The sequence below is a fragment of the Capra hircus genome, chromosome 18 (assembly GCF_001704415.2).
Source record: "Capra hircus breed San Clemente chromosome 18, ASM170441v1, whole genome shotgun sequence".
Lineage (NCBI taxonomy): Eukaryota > Metazoa > Chordata > Mammalia > Artiodactyla > Bovidae > Capra > Capra hircus.
The window spans coordinates 54,196,893-54,217,203 of record NC_030825.1 but is presented as its reverse complement, the minus strand read 5'-3'; the positions used below and the strand labels follow the sequence as shown (position 1 = coordinate 54,217,203).

The 20,311-nt window shown below is 47.2% G+C and overlaps 1 protein-coding gene across 2 annotated transcripts in view; it reads left to right on the top strand.

Moving 5' to 3' along the window:
• Positions 1 to 20,311, top strand: part of OPA3 (optic atrophy 3 (autosomal recessive, with chorea and spastic paraplegia)) — a 67,809-nt gene that overhangs the window by 21,510 nt on the left and 25,988 nt on the right. Inside the window, exon 2 of one of the 2 annotated variants that reach the window (XM_018062611.1) lies at positions 10,952 to 16,828. The exons of the other annotated variant lie outside the window; for it this stretch is intronic. Coding sequence (XP_017918100.1) covers positions 10,952 to 11,370 — 419 coding nt within the window. The 3' untranslated portion in view covers positions 11,371 to 16,828. Of the gene's footprint in view, positions 1 to 10,951; positions 16,829 to 20,311 lie in introns of those variants that run through there. 2 annotated transcript variants of the gene reach the window in all.

The window sequence follows — 20,311 nt, the reverse complement described above, 5'->3', positions numbered from 1 at the left end:
GAGCAGCGGAGCCCACAGCCTCTCCGTGCACTCCCTGGGATCCAGGGCCACACGGCCTCCACTGAGTCACCTGCACATCGCCTGGGGGCCAGAAACAGCTCAGCCTGGGCCTGGGCAGAGCTGGGAGGCAGGGCTCCCTGCCTGGGGGTGTCTTGGGCCCCTGCCCTCTTCACTCTAGTTCAGCTTTTATCCCCCTTTCTGGGGACTGCCCTCATCTCCTGTGGTATCTGTCGACTTCACCCAGCTGACATCCGCTCCTCTTCCTTCCTGGCTGGCTTAGTCTGTTCTGTTCTATTTTATTCTCTTCTGTTTCTTTTAGTGCTTTTTTTTTTTTGCCACACCATGTGGCATGTGGGATCTTAGTTCCCCAACCAGGGATTGAACCCACATACCCTGCATTGGCAGGTGAACTCTTAACTACTGGACTGCCAGGGAGGTTTCCTCTTTTAATTTTTAATGACTTTATTGAGATATAATTGACACATCATAAACTGCATGTATTTAAAGTATACAACTTGATAAGTTCTGACAAATGTGTACACCCGTGAAACCGTCACCACAGCCTAGAGAGTGAACATAGCCGTCACCCCAGGGTATCCCTGTACCGCTCCCAGGCCCTGTCTGTGACTCCCCGATCCCTAGGCAACCACTGATCTGTTGGAGAGCAGCTTGCATTTTCTAGAATTTTATGTAATTGAAATTACACAATGTGAATTAAAATGTTTTTACTTTAAAGAGATGCTGGTTACCACATACCAATTGATTTTGCAGCTTATGATCATAGATCTGCAGTTTACAACTCCTGCTTGGAGGGCTGTCATCCCCACAACCCACCTCACATTTACAGCCCTTCAGAAGACCCTGGGCTTCACACCTCCTCCTCCTATACTCACCCCAGGTTCTTGGCTCAGGGAGGGCAAGCTGTTAAGAGAATGGCCACAGCAGGAGGCAGAGGAGAGAAGAGTGAGGACTGACTGGGCCCAGGGGGTCTCCAGCGAGGTGGTTGCCAGAGAAGGTGATGTGTCAGGTCCTCCCACGCGAGTGGACCCTGGGCCCCATTACGCCACCCTCCGGGGTTCTCCTGGCTGGTGCACACTGACTCTGCAGCAACAGAGCTTCCTGAGAAAGATCCAAAGTCTCCTCAGATACTTCGTGATTAACTTCCCAAGAACCTGTCTTCCCCATGAGGGTTATTCAGGCCATCTTATCACATGGCCATAAAACTTCAGGTCATTATATGTCATGCACCACTCACGTGCCTCTGGCCCTAATAGTCACCGATAAAGTCCCCTCCTGGTGAGTCCCGGTGGTCCCACAGATCAGCCCCTCAGGAGTGGCTGATGCTCAGGGTGCACCCCTGAATAACTGAATGCAGAGCAGGCCCCTGGCCTAGCAGGTGAAAGAAGCTCCCTGCTAAATGGTCCCAGCATGTGGGGGTTAGCATGCATTCCTCTGGGCTCCAAATCTTTCTATAAACCCATACATACTTTTTTTCTTGGAGAAGAAAGTGATAAATTCCTAGAATCAGAACTGTGAATCAGTGTTTTCGTTTTCTTCGGATAAATACCCAGGAGTGGGTTTGCTGGATCATATGGTAGTTCTATTTTTAATGTTTTGAGGAACCTTTATACTGTTCTCCATAGTGGCTGCACCAACTTATGATCCCACCAGTAATGTCCACGAGTTCCCTTTTCTCCAAGTCCTCACCGTTGCTTGTTATTTCCTGTCTTTTTGATAATAGCCATTCTCATCGGTGGGATAGCTCATTGTGGGTTTTATTTGCAATTCTCTGGTGATTAGTGACGCTGAACATCTTCTCTGGTACCTGCAAGCCATCTGTATATCCCCTTTGAAAAAAATGTCTGTTCAGACATCCTCTGCCAGTTGAGTTGTTTGGTTTTTCTGCTGTTGAATTAAATGAGTTCTTTGTATATTTTGGATATTAAAACCCTTTATCAGATACAGGATTTGCAGATATTTTCTCCCATCCCATACGTTACCTTTTCTTTTTGTTTATGGTTTTTCTTTACTGTGCAGAAGCTTTTTTTAGTTCGACTTGTTTATTTTTGCTTCTGGTGTCAAATCCAAAAAATCGTTGCCAAGACTTACGTTAAAGAGCTTACCACCTGTTTCTTCTAGGAGTTTGATGGTTTCAGGTCTTACAGTCAGATATTTAATCCATTTTGAGTGGATTTTTGTATGTGGTGTAAGATGTGTGCTTGCTAAGTCACTTCAGTTGTGTCCAGCTATTTGCGACCCCATGGACCATAGCCTACCAGGCTCCTCTATCCATGCCCGCTATTTGCGACCCTGTGGACCATAGCCCACCAGGCTCCTCTATCCATGGAATTCTCCAGGCAAGAATACTGGAGTGGTTTGCCGTTTCTTTTTCTAAAGTATCGTCCCACCCCAGGGGTCGAGCCTGCGTCTCTTACGTCTACTGCGTTGGCGGGCAGGCTCTTACCAGTAGTGCCACCTGAGATCGTGGTACAATTTCATTCTTTTACATGTGGTTGTCTAGTTTTCTCAGTGTCTTTTATTGAAGATAAATATATTTTTGAAGATAATATTACTTCATGATTCAATCTTGGAAGATTGTATGTTTCTAGGCATTTATTCATTTCTTTTAGGTTGTCCAATTTGTTGGCATATAATTGTCTATAGTACTCTCTCGATCCTTTGTAGAATCAGTAGTAACTTCTTCATTTCTGATTTTATTTGATTCCTCTAGCTAAAGATTTATCAATTTTGTTTATATTTTCAAAGAGCCGGCTCTTGGTTTCATTGGCCTTTTATATTGTCTTTTCAGTTTCTATTTCATTTATTTCTGCTCTGGTCTTTGTTATCTCCTTCCTTCTATTAACTTTAGGCTTCGTTTGTCCTTCTTGTTCCTTGAAGTATAAAATGAGGTTGTGTATTTGAGATTTTTCTTCTTTCTTGAGGTAGGTGTTTATCACAATGAACTTCTCTCTTAGAAGTGCTTTTGCTGAATCCCATGAGTTTCGGTATGGTGTATTTCATTTTCATTCATTTCAAAGTATTTTTTATTTCTCCATTGACCCGTTGGTTGAGCAATACATGTTGTTAAATCTCCACATATTTGTGAATTTTCCAGTTTTCTTGTAACTGATTTTTTAGTTTCATACCAATGTGGTCAGAAAAGATACTTGATGTGATTTCAGTCTTCTTGTTATGGCTTGTTTTGCTGCCTAACACATGATCTATAATTGGAGAACATTCCATGTACACTTGAGACTGGAGAAGAATGTGTTTTCTGTGACTTTTGATTGAATATTTGGCTTAGACAAGTCTTTTAAATGTATTTGTGTTTTCAAAATTACATTAATTACTAATGTCAAAGGAACATGAGTACCTAAAGAGTCAAATATATCCATGATTTATGATAAAAAGAAGAAAACTCAACTGTCTTCTTTTCTACCACTATCCTGTTCCCTAGTTTAATTATTTTACCTGTTTTATTGTATTTACCACTGTATTTTCAAAAATTGTTTTCCCTCTTAGAACTGCTTTTGCTGGTTCCCATGAGTTTTGATATGTTGTATTTCATTTTCATTCATCTCAAAGTATTTTTTTAATCTCTCTTTGAATTTCTTCATTGATCCATTTGTTGTGCAATATATTTTGCTTAATTTCCTTTAAAATTTAAAGATAGAACTACATACGATCCAGCAATTCCACTCTTAGGCATATATCTGGACAAAACAGAAGCGCTAATTTGAAAAGATACACGCACCCCAGTGTACATAGCAGCAGTTTACAGTAGCCGAGACATAGGAACAACCCAGGTGCCCATCAATAGACGATTGTGATTTTGCTGGGAAGAAGGGGGGGCCTCAGTCCTTGTCTTCTTTGAAGGAAGAATTTAGCAAAGAGATTAAGACTTGAAACAAAAATAAAGCATTTATTAGAAGCAAAGTATGTGTGGAAGAAAACACAGGGGAACTTAGAGTGAGTTGTGTGTCAATAGGAGAGGTTTAAGTCGCTTGTATCCGGGCAGTCTTTGGGTTGCCTCTGACACCATCTTGTCCGTGCCCATCTTTGGTCTGACTCGGGGTCCTCCCCAGCGTGTGTGTGCATCTCTCAGCCAAGATCAGTTCCAACATGAAGGTTTCTGAGAGGTTGGCAGGACAAACTATGGGCTGATGTCTCCTCCCTCCCTTTTTCTCTCCCCTCGACTGAGGACCTTCTCTGCCAGTGTGTCAGGCAGGGAAATCCCCTTAACCACAAGAATTAGAAGAATGTGGTTGCTTTGCCTTTTACCCAATCAAGGCCCAGTAATCCTGATGATACCTTATATCTCCAAGTATCAGCCAGGAGACCAACTGGAGCTGTTCAACCTGGGGCCCCATCTACCTCCTGCCTCAGTTGGATTAAAAGGATGTGATATATATAATATGTATGCGTGTGTGTGTGTGTATACATACATATAGAGAGAGAGGTGTGTGGGTGTGTAATGGAATATTACTTGGGCATAACAAGTAAATTGTGCCGTTTGCAGCACCATGGATGAACCTAGAAAGTGTTATGCTTAGTGAAATAAGTCAGACAGAAAGAAAGGAAAATACTGTTTGATATCACCTATATTTGGAATCTAAAAAATAATACAAATGAATGTATATGTAGAACATAAACAGACAGATACAGAAAACAAATTTGTGGTTACCAAAGAGGAAAGGGAGGTGGGAAGGGACCAACTAGGGGCACGGGATTAACAGATACAAACTATATATAAAGCAGATAAGCAGCAAGGATTCACTGTATAGCACAGGGAATTATACATGTCATCCTGTAATAATCTGTAATAATCTGTGAAAAGACCATCACTGTGCTGTACACCTGAAACTCTTGTTCACAATACATAATATATTTACAATATTGTAAATCAACACACCCCAATTCAAAAGGAGAAGAATTGAAGGTGGCAGTGTGCCACCATGTTACGATGTTAAAAGTTCCAGCAGAGTGACTAAGGGCAGATGAGCAGGTTAGGCCAATCCTGTGTTTCTCTTGGCTAAAGCGACCTGTGAAATTCTCTCCTGCTTGGGAAGGGCAGCATTCTTGACTCCTGAGAGATAGGATAAACATCAAGCTTTATTTAAGATATAAACTTCAAAACAGACAAGAATGTTTGGACAAAATATTTGGATGCTTATAGTGACATTAAATACAGTAAATTTTAGGACACCCGAAGGAAAGATGAGCCGTTCATCCTCATTAAACATTGCCTGAGTGCCTTCTTGATGCCAGGTGCTGAGCTGGGCATTTCTGGGAACCTGCCCTTCAGTCTAGCCTCCAGGCAGTGACAAAGGAGTTCCCCATGAAGCAGGGAGAATTTGCCAAAGGTCTCAAGAAACTTGAAACAGTGAAACCAACATTTTTGGTGAAAGGTCAAACAAGCCTGGGTGAAACTGATTTCTGTATCCATTTTAGAAGTAAGGAGTTCTGCATCCGTATTTAAAGAAAAAAAAAAAAGAGTAAACGATGTCATGATAAGGGAGATCAGCCCTGGGATTTCTTTGGAAGGAATGATGCTAAAGCTGAAACTCCAGTACTTTGGCCACCTCATGCGAAGAGTTGACTCATTGGAAAAGACTCTGATGCTGGGAGGGATTGGGGGCAGGAGGAAAAGGGGACGACAGAGGATGAGATGGCTGGATGGTGTCACTGATTCAATGGACATGGGTCTGGTGAACTCCGGGAGTTGGTGATGGAGGCCTGGTGTGCTGCAATTCATGGGGTCACAAAGAGTCGGACACGACTGAGCAACTGAACTGAACTGAACTGAACTGATAAGGGAAGCCTGGGGAGCTTTGGGAGCCTAGAGGATGTGTTTGATGCAGCCTAGCTATCAGAGAGGTGTCTTCCTCTAGGAAGAAGAGTTACTCCAGCTGAGACCTAAAAAGTGAATTGGGCACAGTGGGAAAAGAGGAGTGCGGGGCTGGTACCCCAGGCAGAGGTGAACTCAGGTGTGAGATGGAAGGGCTAGCAGAATGGGCCTGCGCCCAGCCCTTGCGGAGCTCGTGACCCTGTGAGGGAGACAGGTCTGTCACCAGTGATACCCAGGATTGATCAGGGCTGGGATGTAGCAGCCCCAGGAGCTGAGGATGCCCAGAGGGGTCTTAGTCCTGAAAATAAACACCTGAGACGCACCTTGAAGAACAACTAGGAGTAAGCAGACATTTCATAGAGAAAAATCAGCAAAGTCAAAACTTGTTTCTTTGAAAAGGTTAATACTACTCAAGGGGAAAGACACAAATTTCCATTAAAAGGGATGAAAGATAAATTCAGATCCTAACTCTAGGATGACAAGAGTATATCATGATCAACTATAGCCTCAAAATTTGGCAGTGTAGAGGAAATGGACAGTTTCCTTGAAAAACACAATTAACAATGTTGACACAAGAAAAAATAGAAACTCTGAATAGCCCTATATCTGTTAGAGACATTGAATCTACAATTTAAAACCTTCCCCTTAAAGAAAATCACAAGCCCAGATGGCTTCAGTGATAACTTCTTCCAAACATTTAAGAAAGAAACAAGGTCATTACCCAAACTCTTCTAAATAATAGAGAATGTGGAACACTTCCTTATTCATTTTATGAGTTGAATGAGATACTGATAACCACAACCTAACAAGGTCATTATAAGAAAGAAAAATTTTAGGCCGAGATCCTTCTAAACATGGATTCAGATATCCTGAACAAAAATGTTAGCAAGTAGAATCCAGCACTGTATAAGAAAGATAATACGTTATAACCTAGTGGGATTTAGTCCAAGACTACAAGGTTGGTCTAGCATGTGAAAAGCAGTCAAATATGTGGGGGCCTAGTTTTGGACAGTATGTTCTTTCCCAGTTCTTGATTTGTCTGTCCTTGTACCAGTACTGTCTTGTCTTAATTACTTTAGCTTTGTAGTTAGTCTTGAAATCTGATTGTGTAAATCTTCAAACTTTGATCTTCTTTAAAATTTTCTATTCTTAGAACATCTGCATTTCCTGTGAATTTTAGGGTCAGCTTGCCCCTAACAACAAAATACTTCATTAAGATGTGTGTTGGGATTGTCTGGGTTGTGCAATGCCCTGTGATTCAGCAGTTTCATTCCTGGGAAAGCTTCCTACTGTAGGCTCTCTGAGTGTCCATCCGTGGGGTGTGGGTGAATGAACTGTTCAGTCAACACAGTGGATGAGCTGAACGCATGGCAACACCATGGATCTCACATATTGTTGAACAAAAGAAGTCAGAACAGAAAGAGTGATAGAGTGATCTATCACGAGGAAGACAGAATAGGATTTAAGGGAACTGTCATCTATCCTAAGAGGTCAGAATAGTGATTTTAGGAGAACCGGCTGGAAGAAGGCTTGAGGGTGGGAGCCATTTGGAGTGTGGGAATGTCCTAGATCTTGATCTAGGTGGTGCTTACATATTACAGAATTATTCAGCTCTTGGGGGAGAACGGGTACATGTGTATGTATGGCTGAGTCCCTTCACTGTTCACCTGAAATCATCACAACATTGTTAATCAGCTATACCCCAATACAAAATAAAGATTCAAAAAAACTTATCTAGCTCTACAGTTAACATTTGTATACTTTGTGTAAGTAATATTTCACTAAAAAGGGAAAAAAAGAATGGATGGGGGGGCTCACTGGAGAGAAAGTTATTTATATAACTCAACTGTATCATCACTGTGTACCAGCCCAGCCAAATGGAAAGTGGAGTTTAAAATACCATGAATAATAATGGCAAAACTATTAGTACCTAGGAATAAATAAAATTAGAGAAGTACAAGGCTGGCAGAAAGAACGTGAAGCTGAGTGGAGCGAGAGACCATACACGTGGATTGAAAGGCTCAGTGTTGGGAAGATGTCACTGTCCTAAACACGATCTGTAGATTTGGGGATTCCAGCCCAAGTCTAGGACAGTGGCTTTCAGTCTTTTGCCCATGTTCCAGTCGCACACACAGTCACATAGTCCCACACAAAACAAGAATAACACTTTTGTGAAACAGTCCTTGCCCTGAGCACATGAGATTGTTTTGTCTTCTTTTTTGTCGCTGTTATATCGATGAGCTTGGTTTTTTGCTGCTGTTGTTTTAGTTCCACATGTAAATGAGATCATCAGGTATCTATCTTTGACCAACTTGGGTAATGCCTCCAAGTCCATCTAATATTTTCTGTTATATTGCAGGAAGGGGTACCCCTTCCAGGGCCTGAGAGTGTGCTCTTTTCTAACACCTGGAAATGCGTTGTCGGAGGAGACACACGTGGTGACAAAGCAAAACATTGGGAAGGGGCACCTGGGTGGAGAGCAGAAGGGTAAGGGAACCCAGGAGGACTGCTCTGCCACGTGGCTCGAGGTCTCAGGTTTTACGGTGATGGGGTTAGTTTCCCGGTTGCCTCTGACCAATCATTCTGACTCAGGCGCCTCCCTGGTGGTTCGTGCATCACTTAGCCAAGGTGGATTCCAGCGTGAGGGCTTCTGAGAGGTTGGCAGGATATATCATCTCCTCCCTCCTCCACTGGCTTCCCAGGTGGCGCTAGTGGTAAAGAACCTGCCTGCTAATGCAGGAGGCATAAGCAACTCGGATTCAGTCCCTGGGTTGGGAATCCCTGGAGGAGGGCACGGCAACTCCCTGTAGCACTCTTGCCTGGAGAATCCCATGGACAGAGGAGTCTGACAGGCTACAGTCCATGGGGCTGCAAAGGGTCAGATATGACTGAAGTGACTTAGCACTCACCCTCCTCCTTGGGCTCCTCCTGAATTCTGGGCTAATTTTACAGGACACGCTGTGGGCGGGCGTATCCTCTCTCCTTTGGCCCCTTCTGAATTCTCCAGGTTAGTATTTGGAGGCAGTACCTCATTCTTATCAGGACCTCCTATTGCGACACAGATCATGCAAGTGGTTATCATCATACCTGACCAGGGTCAGTCACCAGTTCCCTAAAGATTACGTTCTTGCTTATATTTTTAATAATAGTTTGTGCAACCACACTGACCTCATGACCCACTTATGGGATGAGATATGCAGTTTGAGAACTGTCATGCAGGAGAAAGTCAAGTCATCCTAGAAAATCATCGTCCAGTTGAGAGCAAACTGACATGTGCTCCATGGAGTAAGAGTAGAGAAGCTGGCTGACCTTGATCCTGAGGATGCATCACGGCATCCAGACCCCTCTGCCAGGCGGCCCCCGCCCTCACACAGCCCATCACAGGGGCTCCTTTCTAGCGTAGTCACGTCACACCGAACAGTGTCTCCATGATTGTTGCCTTGTGTGTGCCATTTATTTTCATTTTTCTGACTTGTCTGATGTACAGAGTAAAGGGACTGTACTATAGCCCCTGAACAGCCAGTGTGTTAAACCTTGATCTTGAGAAAGAATGGTCTGGCCTAAGGAGATTGCGGGGTGCGAAGTGGAGAGGGGAAGAGGGGTTGCTGGCTTTCTCCTCGGCCATGTTGGGAGCCGAGGGGGATGGTAAGAAGAGTGTAAATATAAGAATAAAATAAATATTACAAATCCCTTGTAAGAATGGGGAGCAGAGGGGTCAGGGAAAGGCGAGGTGCTCGTCTCTTATGGTGTGGCTGGGGGACCAATAGGAAATACAAAAGATATCATTTCTGTAGCGTTAGGAATACAACATTTTCAAACACCTGGAGCATCCTTTCTTTGAAGGATTCTTTGTGGATTACTGAAATCCACATCCTCTTGTGATTTGGTGCCTGCCGTTGCCCAGTTTATAAGGAAAAAAAAAAAAAGAGCAAGTTCCTCTTTTACAGTCAAATTTTATGTTGTCCCTTTCTGTCCTTGAAATTATACTTACAGTTTCATTCCCCGAAGAATTCTGTCTAATGAATGATGTATCAGCAACCAAAATATGTACAGAAATTCAAATTTGAATCTGTTTAATTTCCTGTGTAAGGTTCTAAATGTTAAAATATTTTCTTCTGGTTTGAATTGCTTTTAAAATTATTGGTCCAAAAACTAAAATTATTAGTTCACAATTAATTAAAACATTTTATGTGTTCTACATTTTCTGGGTAATTATTAAACATTAAAAGTAAAATGAGAGGAAGGAAAATGAATCTCCAGATGAGCCAGAAAACGGCATCACCCCCAATAATCCCAAGTGTCCTTGGATGAATGTTAACTGTCATATGAGTGAGTTGGGGTTCAGCATCCATTCTGCCTTGGTTTCTAAGACTCAAACACTGAGAATCTTCCTTCACAAAGAAACAGCTAGGCAAGGAAGTTTTTTGTTCCGGCAGCATCAGTCAGCCCTGAGCTTCTTCCAGGATATGTGCCCAGAACCTTATTGTGGGGAGCTCCATCTTCAGAGTCGATGAAGATCTAGGCTGGGAGCCAGACTTGCAGAGGCTCGGGCATCCTCTGCTCACAGTCGCTTAGCATCCATTCCCACATTTCAGCTGCCCTTTCTTTGGATCCAGGAGGTGCCCCCCCCAACTTCACCGCCGCAGCTGCATTTGGGGAAGATCTGGAAAGAAAGGGTTCTGCCTCTCTCAAGTGGGCGGGGTGATGGTACCCAGGGAGGTGGCTTGAGAGACAAGCAGGAGTTAAGCTCTCAGCAGTTGACATTTTCTTTACACCTCCTGGGACTTTGAGCCCTGGAAGCTCCTAGTGACCTTCCAGGAGCTTGGTCCCCAGTCTCAGAACCTCCCCTCTGGGGCACAGTTTCTCATTCCTGGCCCCTTGCCAGAATCTTCTGGGAGATTTAAAGGATGCCCTCAGGGTCACCCCAATAGGGGTGACTTGGCATTCCTCAGACCAGGCCAGGGGCAGGGTCTTCTTTAAAGCACCTCCCTGGTGATGTTGGCTGCTGTGTCCCCAGTTCTCTGACCTGGACACCGAGGCGTGGAGGGACAGGGGTGGCAGGGGGCCCTAAGCGCACGACCTGACCCCTCTCTTCCCCCGCAGTGTACCACTGGGTGGAGATGCGGACCAAGATGCGCATCATGGGCTTCCGGGGCACGGTCATTAAGCCGCTGAACGAGGAGGCGGCCGCCGAGCTGGGCGCTGAGCTGCTGGGCGAGGCCACCATCTTCATCGTGGGCGGCAGCTGCCTGGTGCTGGAGTACTGGCGCCACCAGGCGCAGCAGCGGCGCAAGGAGGAGGAGCAGCGCGCCGCCTGGGACGCGATGCGGGCCGAGGTGGGCCACCTGGCGCTGGCGCTCGAGGCCCTGCAGGCACAGGTGCAGGCGGCACCATCGCCAGGTGCCCTGGAGGAGCTGCAGGCGGAGATGCGAGAGGTGCGCACCCAGCTGCACGCCGGGGACCCGCCGTCCACCCCCGGGGCCGCGTCCACGTCCCAGGCAGTGTCCTCACCCAAGAAGTAGGAGCTTGCTGAAGCCTGAACTTGGGCGCGGCCTTGTGTGCCCTGATGTGGCCTTCTCCCTGCGTTACCCTTGCCTGTGCTGGCCCAGGGGAAACCACCAGGGTGTGGATGGATGGAACTTGGCTTAGGTCACCCTGCTGCTGACCCGTGATACTTTCCTACTGTGACCAGTGGCCGGCAGGTGAAGCGTTACAACGCGGCCTCTCCAGCCTCTGACTCAGGTGGTGTAGTCCAGTGCTCACCCCTCCCGCCCACTCCAAACCGCGCCGACCCCGGGCCCAGCCAGCAGGACAGCAGGCTCACTCCTCTGGCAGAAGACCTGGAACCGGACTTGAGCCAGATCAACCTGCCAGCCCCCCATTTACGGTGATCAGTATTATATTTCCCTGGGACGCTCATCCTTGACATCAGAATGCCTCCTTCCCGTTGTCAGGTGGCGCCAGCCATTGTGAGGGAATGCAGGGTCGTTCAGTGCACTTCTGCCTCCCTCACCTTCTAAGGCGGGCTCTCTGGGCACCACTCCTCTCTTTGAGGGGAAAACACAGGGGATCTTGGCTTACAGTTGATCCGTCAAATATTATATCTTTCCCCTTAACCTGATCCATGGTCTCTTCCCCCAAGACACTCATATGGGGTTTTCCAACAGAACCAACCGCCACCCCCTTCCTTTGGTCTAGGGCACAACCCACTGGAATGGCTGTGCAGGGTCTTCCAGCAGTGCCCTACCACTCCCTCTTCTGGTGGAAAGCTGGGTCCTGCCAGTGACTAGTCTGGCCTGTCTTTGCAGCCTCAGCCCTCTGGTTACCTGTCCTCAGAGTCCCAGGCCTTTCCTGCCTTCCCACCGTCTTCTTCAGTGGCGTCACTCAGGGGACTGGCCTGGGTTAGATGACCACATCCCCGTGTCCGTCAGATCTGTAGATCTCTGTGCTCTTGCCCTCCTCTCATCGGGCTCTGGTCCAGCAGCCCCCCTTCACGCAGCGTTACCCTCCTGCCTCCAATCCCCAAGTCCCACCTCCATCCCACTGGGCTTAGCTTAGCTACCAGTTGGGCCTTACCTTTGTTATTAGTTTTTAGGACTGTGGTAACAAATTACCACAAACTCGGTAGCTTAAAGCAACAGGAGTTTAGGGACTTCCCTAGTGGTCCAGGGATGAAGGCTCTGTGCTTCTAGTGCAGGGGACGCAGGTTCAGTCCCTGGTTGGGGAACTAAGATCCCACATGTTGCAGGGCGGCCAAAACAAACCAAAAAACCCCACAAAAACCCACAACTACACGAGTTGTGGAGGTCAGAGATCTGAAACTAGGGTGTTCACAGATCTCTCTCCCTCCACAGGCTCTAGGGGAGGACGCTTTCTTGCCTCTTCAGCTTCTGCAGCCTCAGGCATCCCTTAGCTTGTTGGCCACATGTCCCCAGCCTCTGCCTCCATCTTCCCATGGCCTTCTCTTCCTCCCTGTCTCTTGTGAAGAATCCTGTCATTGGATTTAGGGCTCACGCTAAATCAAGGATGATTTCACGTCAAGATCCTTGACTTAATTACATCAAAGACTCTTTGCAAATAAGCTCCCATAACTTCCTGGGTGAGGCAGCCCAGGAGTCCTTTGCCAATCCCGTGGGACATTAGGGGAAGCACAAGGGTGAGAGGAACAGTCCAGGAACCATCCTTCACAACGTGGCTTCTCTTCCAAGACTCACCTCTGAAGCGGGAGGGGTCTGGGCCCCACCAGTCAGCATTCTGTCTTTCAGGCTATTGCTGTTATTTAGTCCCTAAGTTGTATCCAACTCTTGCGACCCCATGGACTGTAGCCCACCAGGCTCCTCTGTCCATGGGCTTTTCCAGGCAAGAATACCGGAATGGGTTGCCATTTCCTTCTCCAGGGAATCCTCCTGACCCAGGGATCAAACCTGTGTCTCCTGCATTGGCAGGCGGATTCTTTACTACTGAGCCACCTGGGAAGCCCCTTTCAGGCTGTAGATGTTGCTTACTTAAAGGAGCCCTGGAGTGAGGAAGTCAGCTGAAGGATGTGTTTGAGAATCATGAGCTGATCTCCAAAACGGGTACAAGGCTTATTAAAATTAGGAGAGAAGCAAGAAGAAAGATGAGAGGGAGGTGGACTACTTGGGGAGGGGGCAGAGATCTCTACACAGTAGCGAAAGGAGGGGGTGTAATTCTCTATCAGAACAGCCCCCCATTACACTCAGGATCTTAGCATTTGCCGAATGAGGTGAGACCCATTCCATATCTGTTTCCCAGCAGCTGTAGGTGGAGTGGGAGGGGCCAGCTTTCTCTCCCTTTCTCCCTCACCTCCCTTCCCCAGGGGAGTGAAAACCATATGGACACAAGACCTACCCAGATAGAAAACCAAGAAACTGGGGTTTTGAGGCAGCATCTTAATTCCTTCTAGAAGATCCTCCACTGATATAGAGGGAGCTGAGGAGGTGGGCCCAGGTAGGGATACTTTTAAAATTGGAAGTGACTTGAGTAGGTTTAATGATGATGGCAAGAGACAAAGCTGCCACAGGATGATGGAGTGGTTGATGGAGCCAGGTGAGCCAGCTCAGTACCTGTTTCCATGATTACCTCTGGTGGGGGTGGGTCCACTCTGGCGCTGATGCATCTCTGGATCAGGGTTTCTGGAGGCCAGGGACTTTAACTGCCCCCCACATCACGTCAGTGTCAATGACATCAATGTCAGTGACCTCTCGTCAGTTAGATGCGGTCATTATCAGAGTGGTGGTGGTGGTGGTTTAGTTGCTAAGTCATGTCCGACTCTTGCAACCCCATGGGCTGTAGCCTACTAGGCTCCTCTCTTCATGGGATTCTCTAGGCAAGAATACTGGAGTGGGTTGGCATTTCCTTCTCCAGGAGATCTTCCTGACCCAGGAATCGAATCCGGGTCTCGTGCATTGCAGGCAGATTCTTTACCAACTGAGCTACAAGGGAAGCCTCTGGTGGAGTTAATTACTGAATTCCAGTTAGGCGCGGGACACTGTTCTAAGTGCTTCATATAGTTGGCATAACGTTATTTTCTTTGTTTCCTTGATGAGGAAACTGAGGCACAGAGAGGGAAAGTCACCTACCCAGGGTCACACAGGAGGGGAAGAAGCAGACGTGGGATGAGAAGACGGGCAGTCTGGGTTGGAGCTCCTAACCCCTGTGCTGCCCTGACCCTGACATAGTGCTGCTCTCGCATCTCGGACTCAGAACTCAGCCCTGACACATCCTCACGTGCAGCGAGTGAGACTTTGTGGGATGTAGCTGCTTCACCCGCTGCGTGCGGGTGGGGTCAGCGCATGTGAGGGGAAAGAATCCCCCCCAAAACGCACAAGACCAGAGGATGGCTCATCGCTCTGGTTTCCTGCTAGCTAAAATTTTGTATCTATTTGTGACTTGGGAAAAGGGGTTAGAATAAATTTGTAATTCAAATTGGCTGTCTTCAAGTTGGTGTATTTTTTCCCCACATGTAAAAATCCCTGTTAACATTAGAAAAACTGTCCTTCGTTTATTCTTTCATTCGAAGAACTGTCACCAGGGGAACTGCCTGGTGGTCCAGTGGTGCGGACTGTACGCATCCGCTGCACAGGGCGGGAGCCTGATCCCGGGTGTTGCCGCGCCTGACCGACCAACCAACCAACTGTCACCAAGGTGCCCACCACGTTCCTCACCGTGCTCTGTGCAGAGCTGGTGACCCAGCTGTGAAGGAGACAGCCCCAACCCTACCCGCAGGGGGCTTACAGTCCAGTGTTATCTGCCCTGTGGTTATTTGGGAAGGAGGGACTCCTCCTGAGGAGGGCTGTAAGCCATCAGAAGCAAATTCAACAGTGGCTCACAGAAGCCTCATCCGGTGTCCTGAGGACTCTGCCTCTGTCATCTCCTGGCAGGCCCTGTTGGCCCCCATGTTGTTTTCGCCATTGGGCAGGCCCTTGCCTGGGGAGAGCCACCCCAGGAGAAAATGGACTTCCTAAAGCCCCCACCTGACCCACTGGCCCATTGCTGAGCTGGCCACTGTGATGCTGTGGGGCCAGGCTGGGGTCCCCCAGCCTCCGTAGGCAGAAGGAGAGGAGAAGCATGTCCAGAGGAGGGTGGAGAGGGCGCCATCTACCCGCTTACTGGACAAATGTTTACTGCGCTCCTGGCCCCATTCTATCTAGCAGCTGGGAGTCAACCTGGAACTAGACGAGGTTGCTGTTGCCACGGAGCCACCAGCTAGTGCAGGGACAGTAAAGGAAAAAAACTAGGATCTTCCCTGGTGGCTCAGTGGTAAAGAGTCCACCTTCCAATGCAGGGGATGTGGGTTCGATCCCTGGGGGTCGGGTGGGGACTGAGATCCCACGTGTCTTGGGGCTGTTAAGCCCTCGAGCCACGACTCCTGAGCCCATGTGCCACAGCTAGAAAGCCGTGCACCGCAACGAAGGCCCAGCGCAGCCAAAAACAGGAAGGAGGAAAGAAGAAAAACTGATCCGGGCCTGGGTGATGAGGGCTGAGAAGAAAGAGCTCAGGAGTAGTGGAGATGGGGAAATAGATCAGCTGGTCAGGGAGGCGATGCGAGGAGCCCCGTTGGCAGCCTCCAGAGTGAGAAAGGGCTAGCAGGCCCTGCAACGGTGTGGGGTCTGCCTCTTCCTGGACCTGCAAGAGGCTCTGCTATGAGAACAGGGCTGGGGTCAGCAGACTAAGGGCCTGGCGCTGCCTGTCTTTGGGAATAAAGATTTATTGGAATCCAGCCACACTCATTTGTTTATGTCTTTTTATGGCTGCTTTTGCATGGCAATGACAGAGTTGAGTCATTTGTGAAAAATACCATTTTGCTTTCAAAGATGCAAATATTTACTATTTGGCCCGTTACATAAAAAGAGTTTACTGACCCCTGGAACAGAGTAAGCAAGGGAAGAAGGATGGGCAAAGGGCTCAAGAGGACAAAGGCTGGCCCCCTTGCCTCAGTTGGCACAACTCTGGAGGGGCCAGCCAGCTCCCACACGTCCGTTAGGTCAGCTCTTATGCCCCCCTGCCTGGTCCTGCTTCCGTCACTCCTCCAGTCCCCACCTGCGGGAGCTACTTCCTAGAGACGCTGCAATAACCCTGCCGTTCTCAGATTGCAGAGTCTCCATCTCAATCTACAAGGTGAAATAAGACCTATATTTTGTATAATCCACCATATATATGTATAATAATTCACAACTCACCCTCCATGTTGGATATACATTGTGTAATTCCTATATTATGTGACATAGTATATAATGGAATATAAAAACATTTTATGTAATATGTCATATAAGATATGTTGTGTGTGTTGTGTGTGTGTAAATTTATCATTGCAATGAACATTTCAGTAATTTACCCTTAATATGTGCCGTGTAGTCTGATATCTCCCGTTTCATTGTGTTGCATTTAGAAAAACTACAGATAAATATGTATCATATACCTAATATGTATCATAAACATAAAATCCATCATATCATAGAACATATGTATGTTACTATCATGTGTTATATAAGGTGGAGTGCTGAAGAATTAACGCTTTTGAACTGTGGTGCTGGAGAAGATTCCTGAGAGTCCCTTGGACAGCAAGGAGATCAAACCAGTGAATCTTAAGGGAAATTAACCTTGAATATCATTGAAAGGACTGACGCTTAAGCTGAAACTCCAGTATTTTGGTCATCTGATGGGAACAGCTGACTCATTGGAAAAGTCCCTGATGCTGGGAAAGATTGAGGGCAGAAAGAGAAGAGGGCGTCAAAGGATGAGATGGCTGGATGGCATCTCCGAAGCAATGGACGTGAAGCTTGAGCAAACTTTGAGAGATGGTGATGGACAGGGAGGCCTGGCATGCTGCAGTCCATGGGGTCGCAAAGAGTTGGACGTGACTGGGTGATGGAATGACAACAATGTTAATGTCATACATATCTTGTTAGAACAAAATTTTGCCAAACAATAATTGCCCTTACTGGTGTGTGATGAACCGTGTTACTTTCTATTCACTTTTTTTTTTTTTTTTTAAGGAAAGCATACACATAGGTATGAATTACACTAACCTCCGTAAAGCAGGCTGCCTTGGGCCATGGTGAAAACTTTGCCTTTTACTGTGGGGTGAGCAGGAACCAAGGGAGGGCTCTGAGTGGAGGAGGATGTGAGCTGGCTTAGTTTTAACAGGAGCCCTGTACACACTATGAGCGCGGGGCAAAACTGGGAGCTGCCAGCCCAGTGAAGAAGCTACTGGGAATGTCCAGGGAGTGGAGACAGTGGGGGTAGGGAGAAGTGGGATTCTGGGCAGATGAATATTTCAAAGGTAGAGCAGACAGAATGTGCTCAGGGATGGGAGATGGTGAGTCACTGATGGCTTCAAGGCTTTTGCTCTGTGTACCGAGAAGGGACACGTTGTTGCCGAGGGTCTGAGGCTGCAGGAGAACCAGTGTGAGTAGATATGGATAGCCTTCCCCTTCCCCTTCCCCACGGTCGTCTCAGATCTGGGTGCCCTCTGGCAGGCTTCGGTTATTTTGAATTGTAGCGGGTGGGGGCTGGTCCTGAGTTCTCTCCTCACACTGTGTAACTGACATTGTTTATCTCCAGCATGCCTCCATCAGGGGACCCTCCTGGGGTCCATTTGGGACACCCTGGAGGAAGGAGGCAACTGGAGGTGGTGGGCTTGGACTTGGGACCCTAGTCTTAGGGCTCTCCTCACCCCTGGAACAGCAGTGCTCAGGCCAGGCCCCCCAGAAGCGCCTCCACCAAGTCAGGGCTCATATGGACCTGGTTTGGGGGGTACATGAGCTCAGTGGGCTCTGTCTCTCTCAGGGGTCACATCCCTGTACCTCAATGTTTATATTTGGAAATTGTGCAGTGTCGTCCTAAAGTTCGGCCACTTCAGAGAGACCAAAGTTCCCTCCCTAAAAGGATTCTTGTTTCCAGTGGTGGTGGGGGGAACACATTGGCAAGAACCCTTTTGGGAGTGGTCTGGCCGTGACACGTCTACTAAAGATCTCCCTTCGTGGGCACGGGCGCTGTCCCCCTCTTCCCTCTTGTGACAGTCAGGGATCTGCCCACGCCTCTGTGGCCAGCATGAGCGTTTCCTCAGGAAGATGCCCAGAGCTGAAAGAAGCAAATACCCTTTAAGACATTTACGCTGGGCTGTGTGCTCAGTCACTCAGGCATGTCTGACTCTTTGCAACCCCATGGAATGTAGCCTGCCAGGCTCCCTTCTGCATGGAATTGTCCAGGCAAGAATACTGGAGTGGGTTGCCATGCCCTCCTCCAGGGGATTTTCCCAACCCAGGGATCGAACCCAGGTCTCCCACGTTGCTGGTGGATTCTTTACCAACAGAGCCAAAGACATTTATAGTTAATATAAAAATGCCTCGTAGGGACTTCCCTGGTGGCCCAGTAGTTAGCACTCTGCGCTTCCACTGCAGGGGACGTGGGTTTGATCCCTGTTTGGGAAACTTAAGATCCTGCCTGCTGCATGGCATGGCCGAAAAAAGAATGCCCCCTAAAGTCTCAGTGAAGTGTCGGAGGAACTGTCGACACTTGCAGGGATTAAACTAAAAAAATTTTCAACCCACACAAGTGCGCGGTGGAATTTCATTATTCTTTTAATTTGTACTGTCTTGTTTTAACCCATAGGATGAACATCTTCTCCGCCGCTTATTGGACATTTATACTGCTTTTAAAAGATGCCTGTTTTCATTGTCTGTGAATTAATGTTCATTTCTGGTGTGTTTTGTCCTGCTGAACTTTTTTCGTTTTAAAGTAACCAAATCTATGAGTCTTTTTCCTTTCAGGCACTAGTTTTGTTTGTTTGTTTCTGTGTTTATTTGAGAAGGGCTTCTCTACCCTAAGAATTTATATCTTCAACATCTCCCTTCTTCTCATATTTGTGTTAATGTTGCCTTTGTGCTTGTTGTTCACTGAACTTGTGTTGCGTTGCGTTTTGGTTTCTGATGAGTGTAAGGTTGGGTGCGGTCTGTGAGCCTCAGCTTCCAGATGTATGAGGGCTGGCGTCTCGGAGTGCGTGGAATGGCACACCTTTCCCTCCTCATCTGATCCTGGACAGCAGCGTCCGCTACGTTCCCAGACACAAGTACCTCCTTCTTGGTCCTGTTCTGTCGACCGTTTGTCCGTCCTGCACCAACACCAGGTCTTCTGAATGCCAAGAGCTTGAAAATATTTTTTGGTCTCTTCAAGGCAAACTGGTAGCCTCGTCCTTGTTTGCAGACTTATCTGAGTACCTCTGTTCCTTGATATACATTTTCCAGAATTAATAGACTTTATTTTTTGAGAGACTTTAGGCTTACAGAAGGGCTTCCCAGGTGGCTCAGTGGTAAAGAATCCGCTTGCCAATTCAGGAAACAAGGGTTCGATCCTTGGGTTGGGAAGATCCCCTGGAGGAAGGCATGGCAACCCACTCTAGTATTCTTGCCTGGAGAATCCCATGGACAGAGGAGCCTGATGGGCTATAGCTCATGGAGGTCACAGAAGAGTCAGACATGACCTGGTGACTAAACAACAAGAAGGCTTACAGGAAAATTGAGCAGAAAGTACAGAAAGGGCTTCACTGGTGGCGCAGTGGTTAGGAATCTGGGTTGTAACTCAGGATGCGAGGGTCAAGGATCTGACTTGGCTGGTGGTGATAAGCCCCACACCACAACTAGAGAGAAGCCTGCCCGCCATAGTGAAGAGCCCACATGATGCAACTGAGACCCTTCACAGCCAAATACATAAATACAAGGTATTTTTAAAAATATGGAGAATTGCCACGTATCCTCTCCCCCCATACACACGTATAATTGCCCCTATTAACATCTTGTTTTAGTATATTTGTTACAATTGAGGGATCAATATTGATATATTACCAAAGTCCATGGTTTACATTAGGGTTCACTCTTGGTATTGTATATTCTATGGGTTTGGACAAATTTATAATGACATCCACTGTTATAAAATGCAGAATGG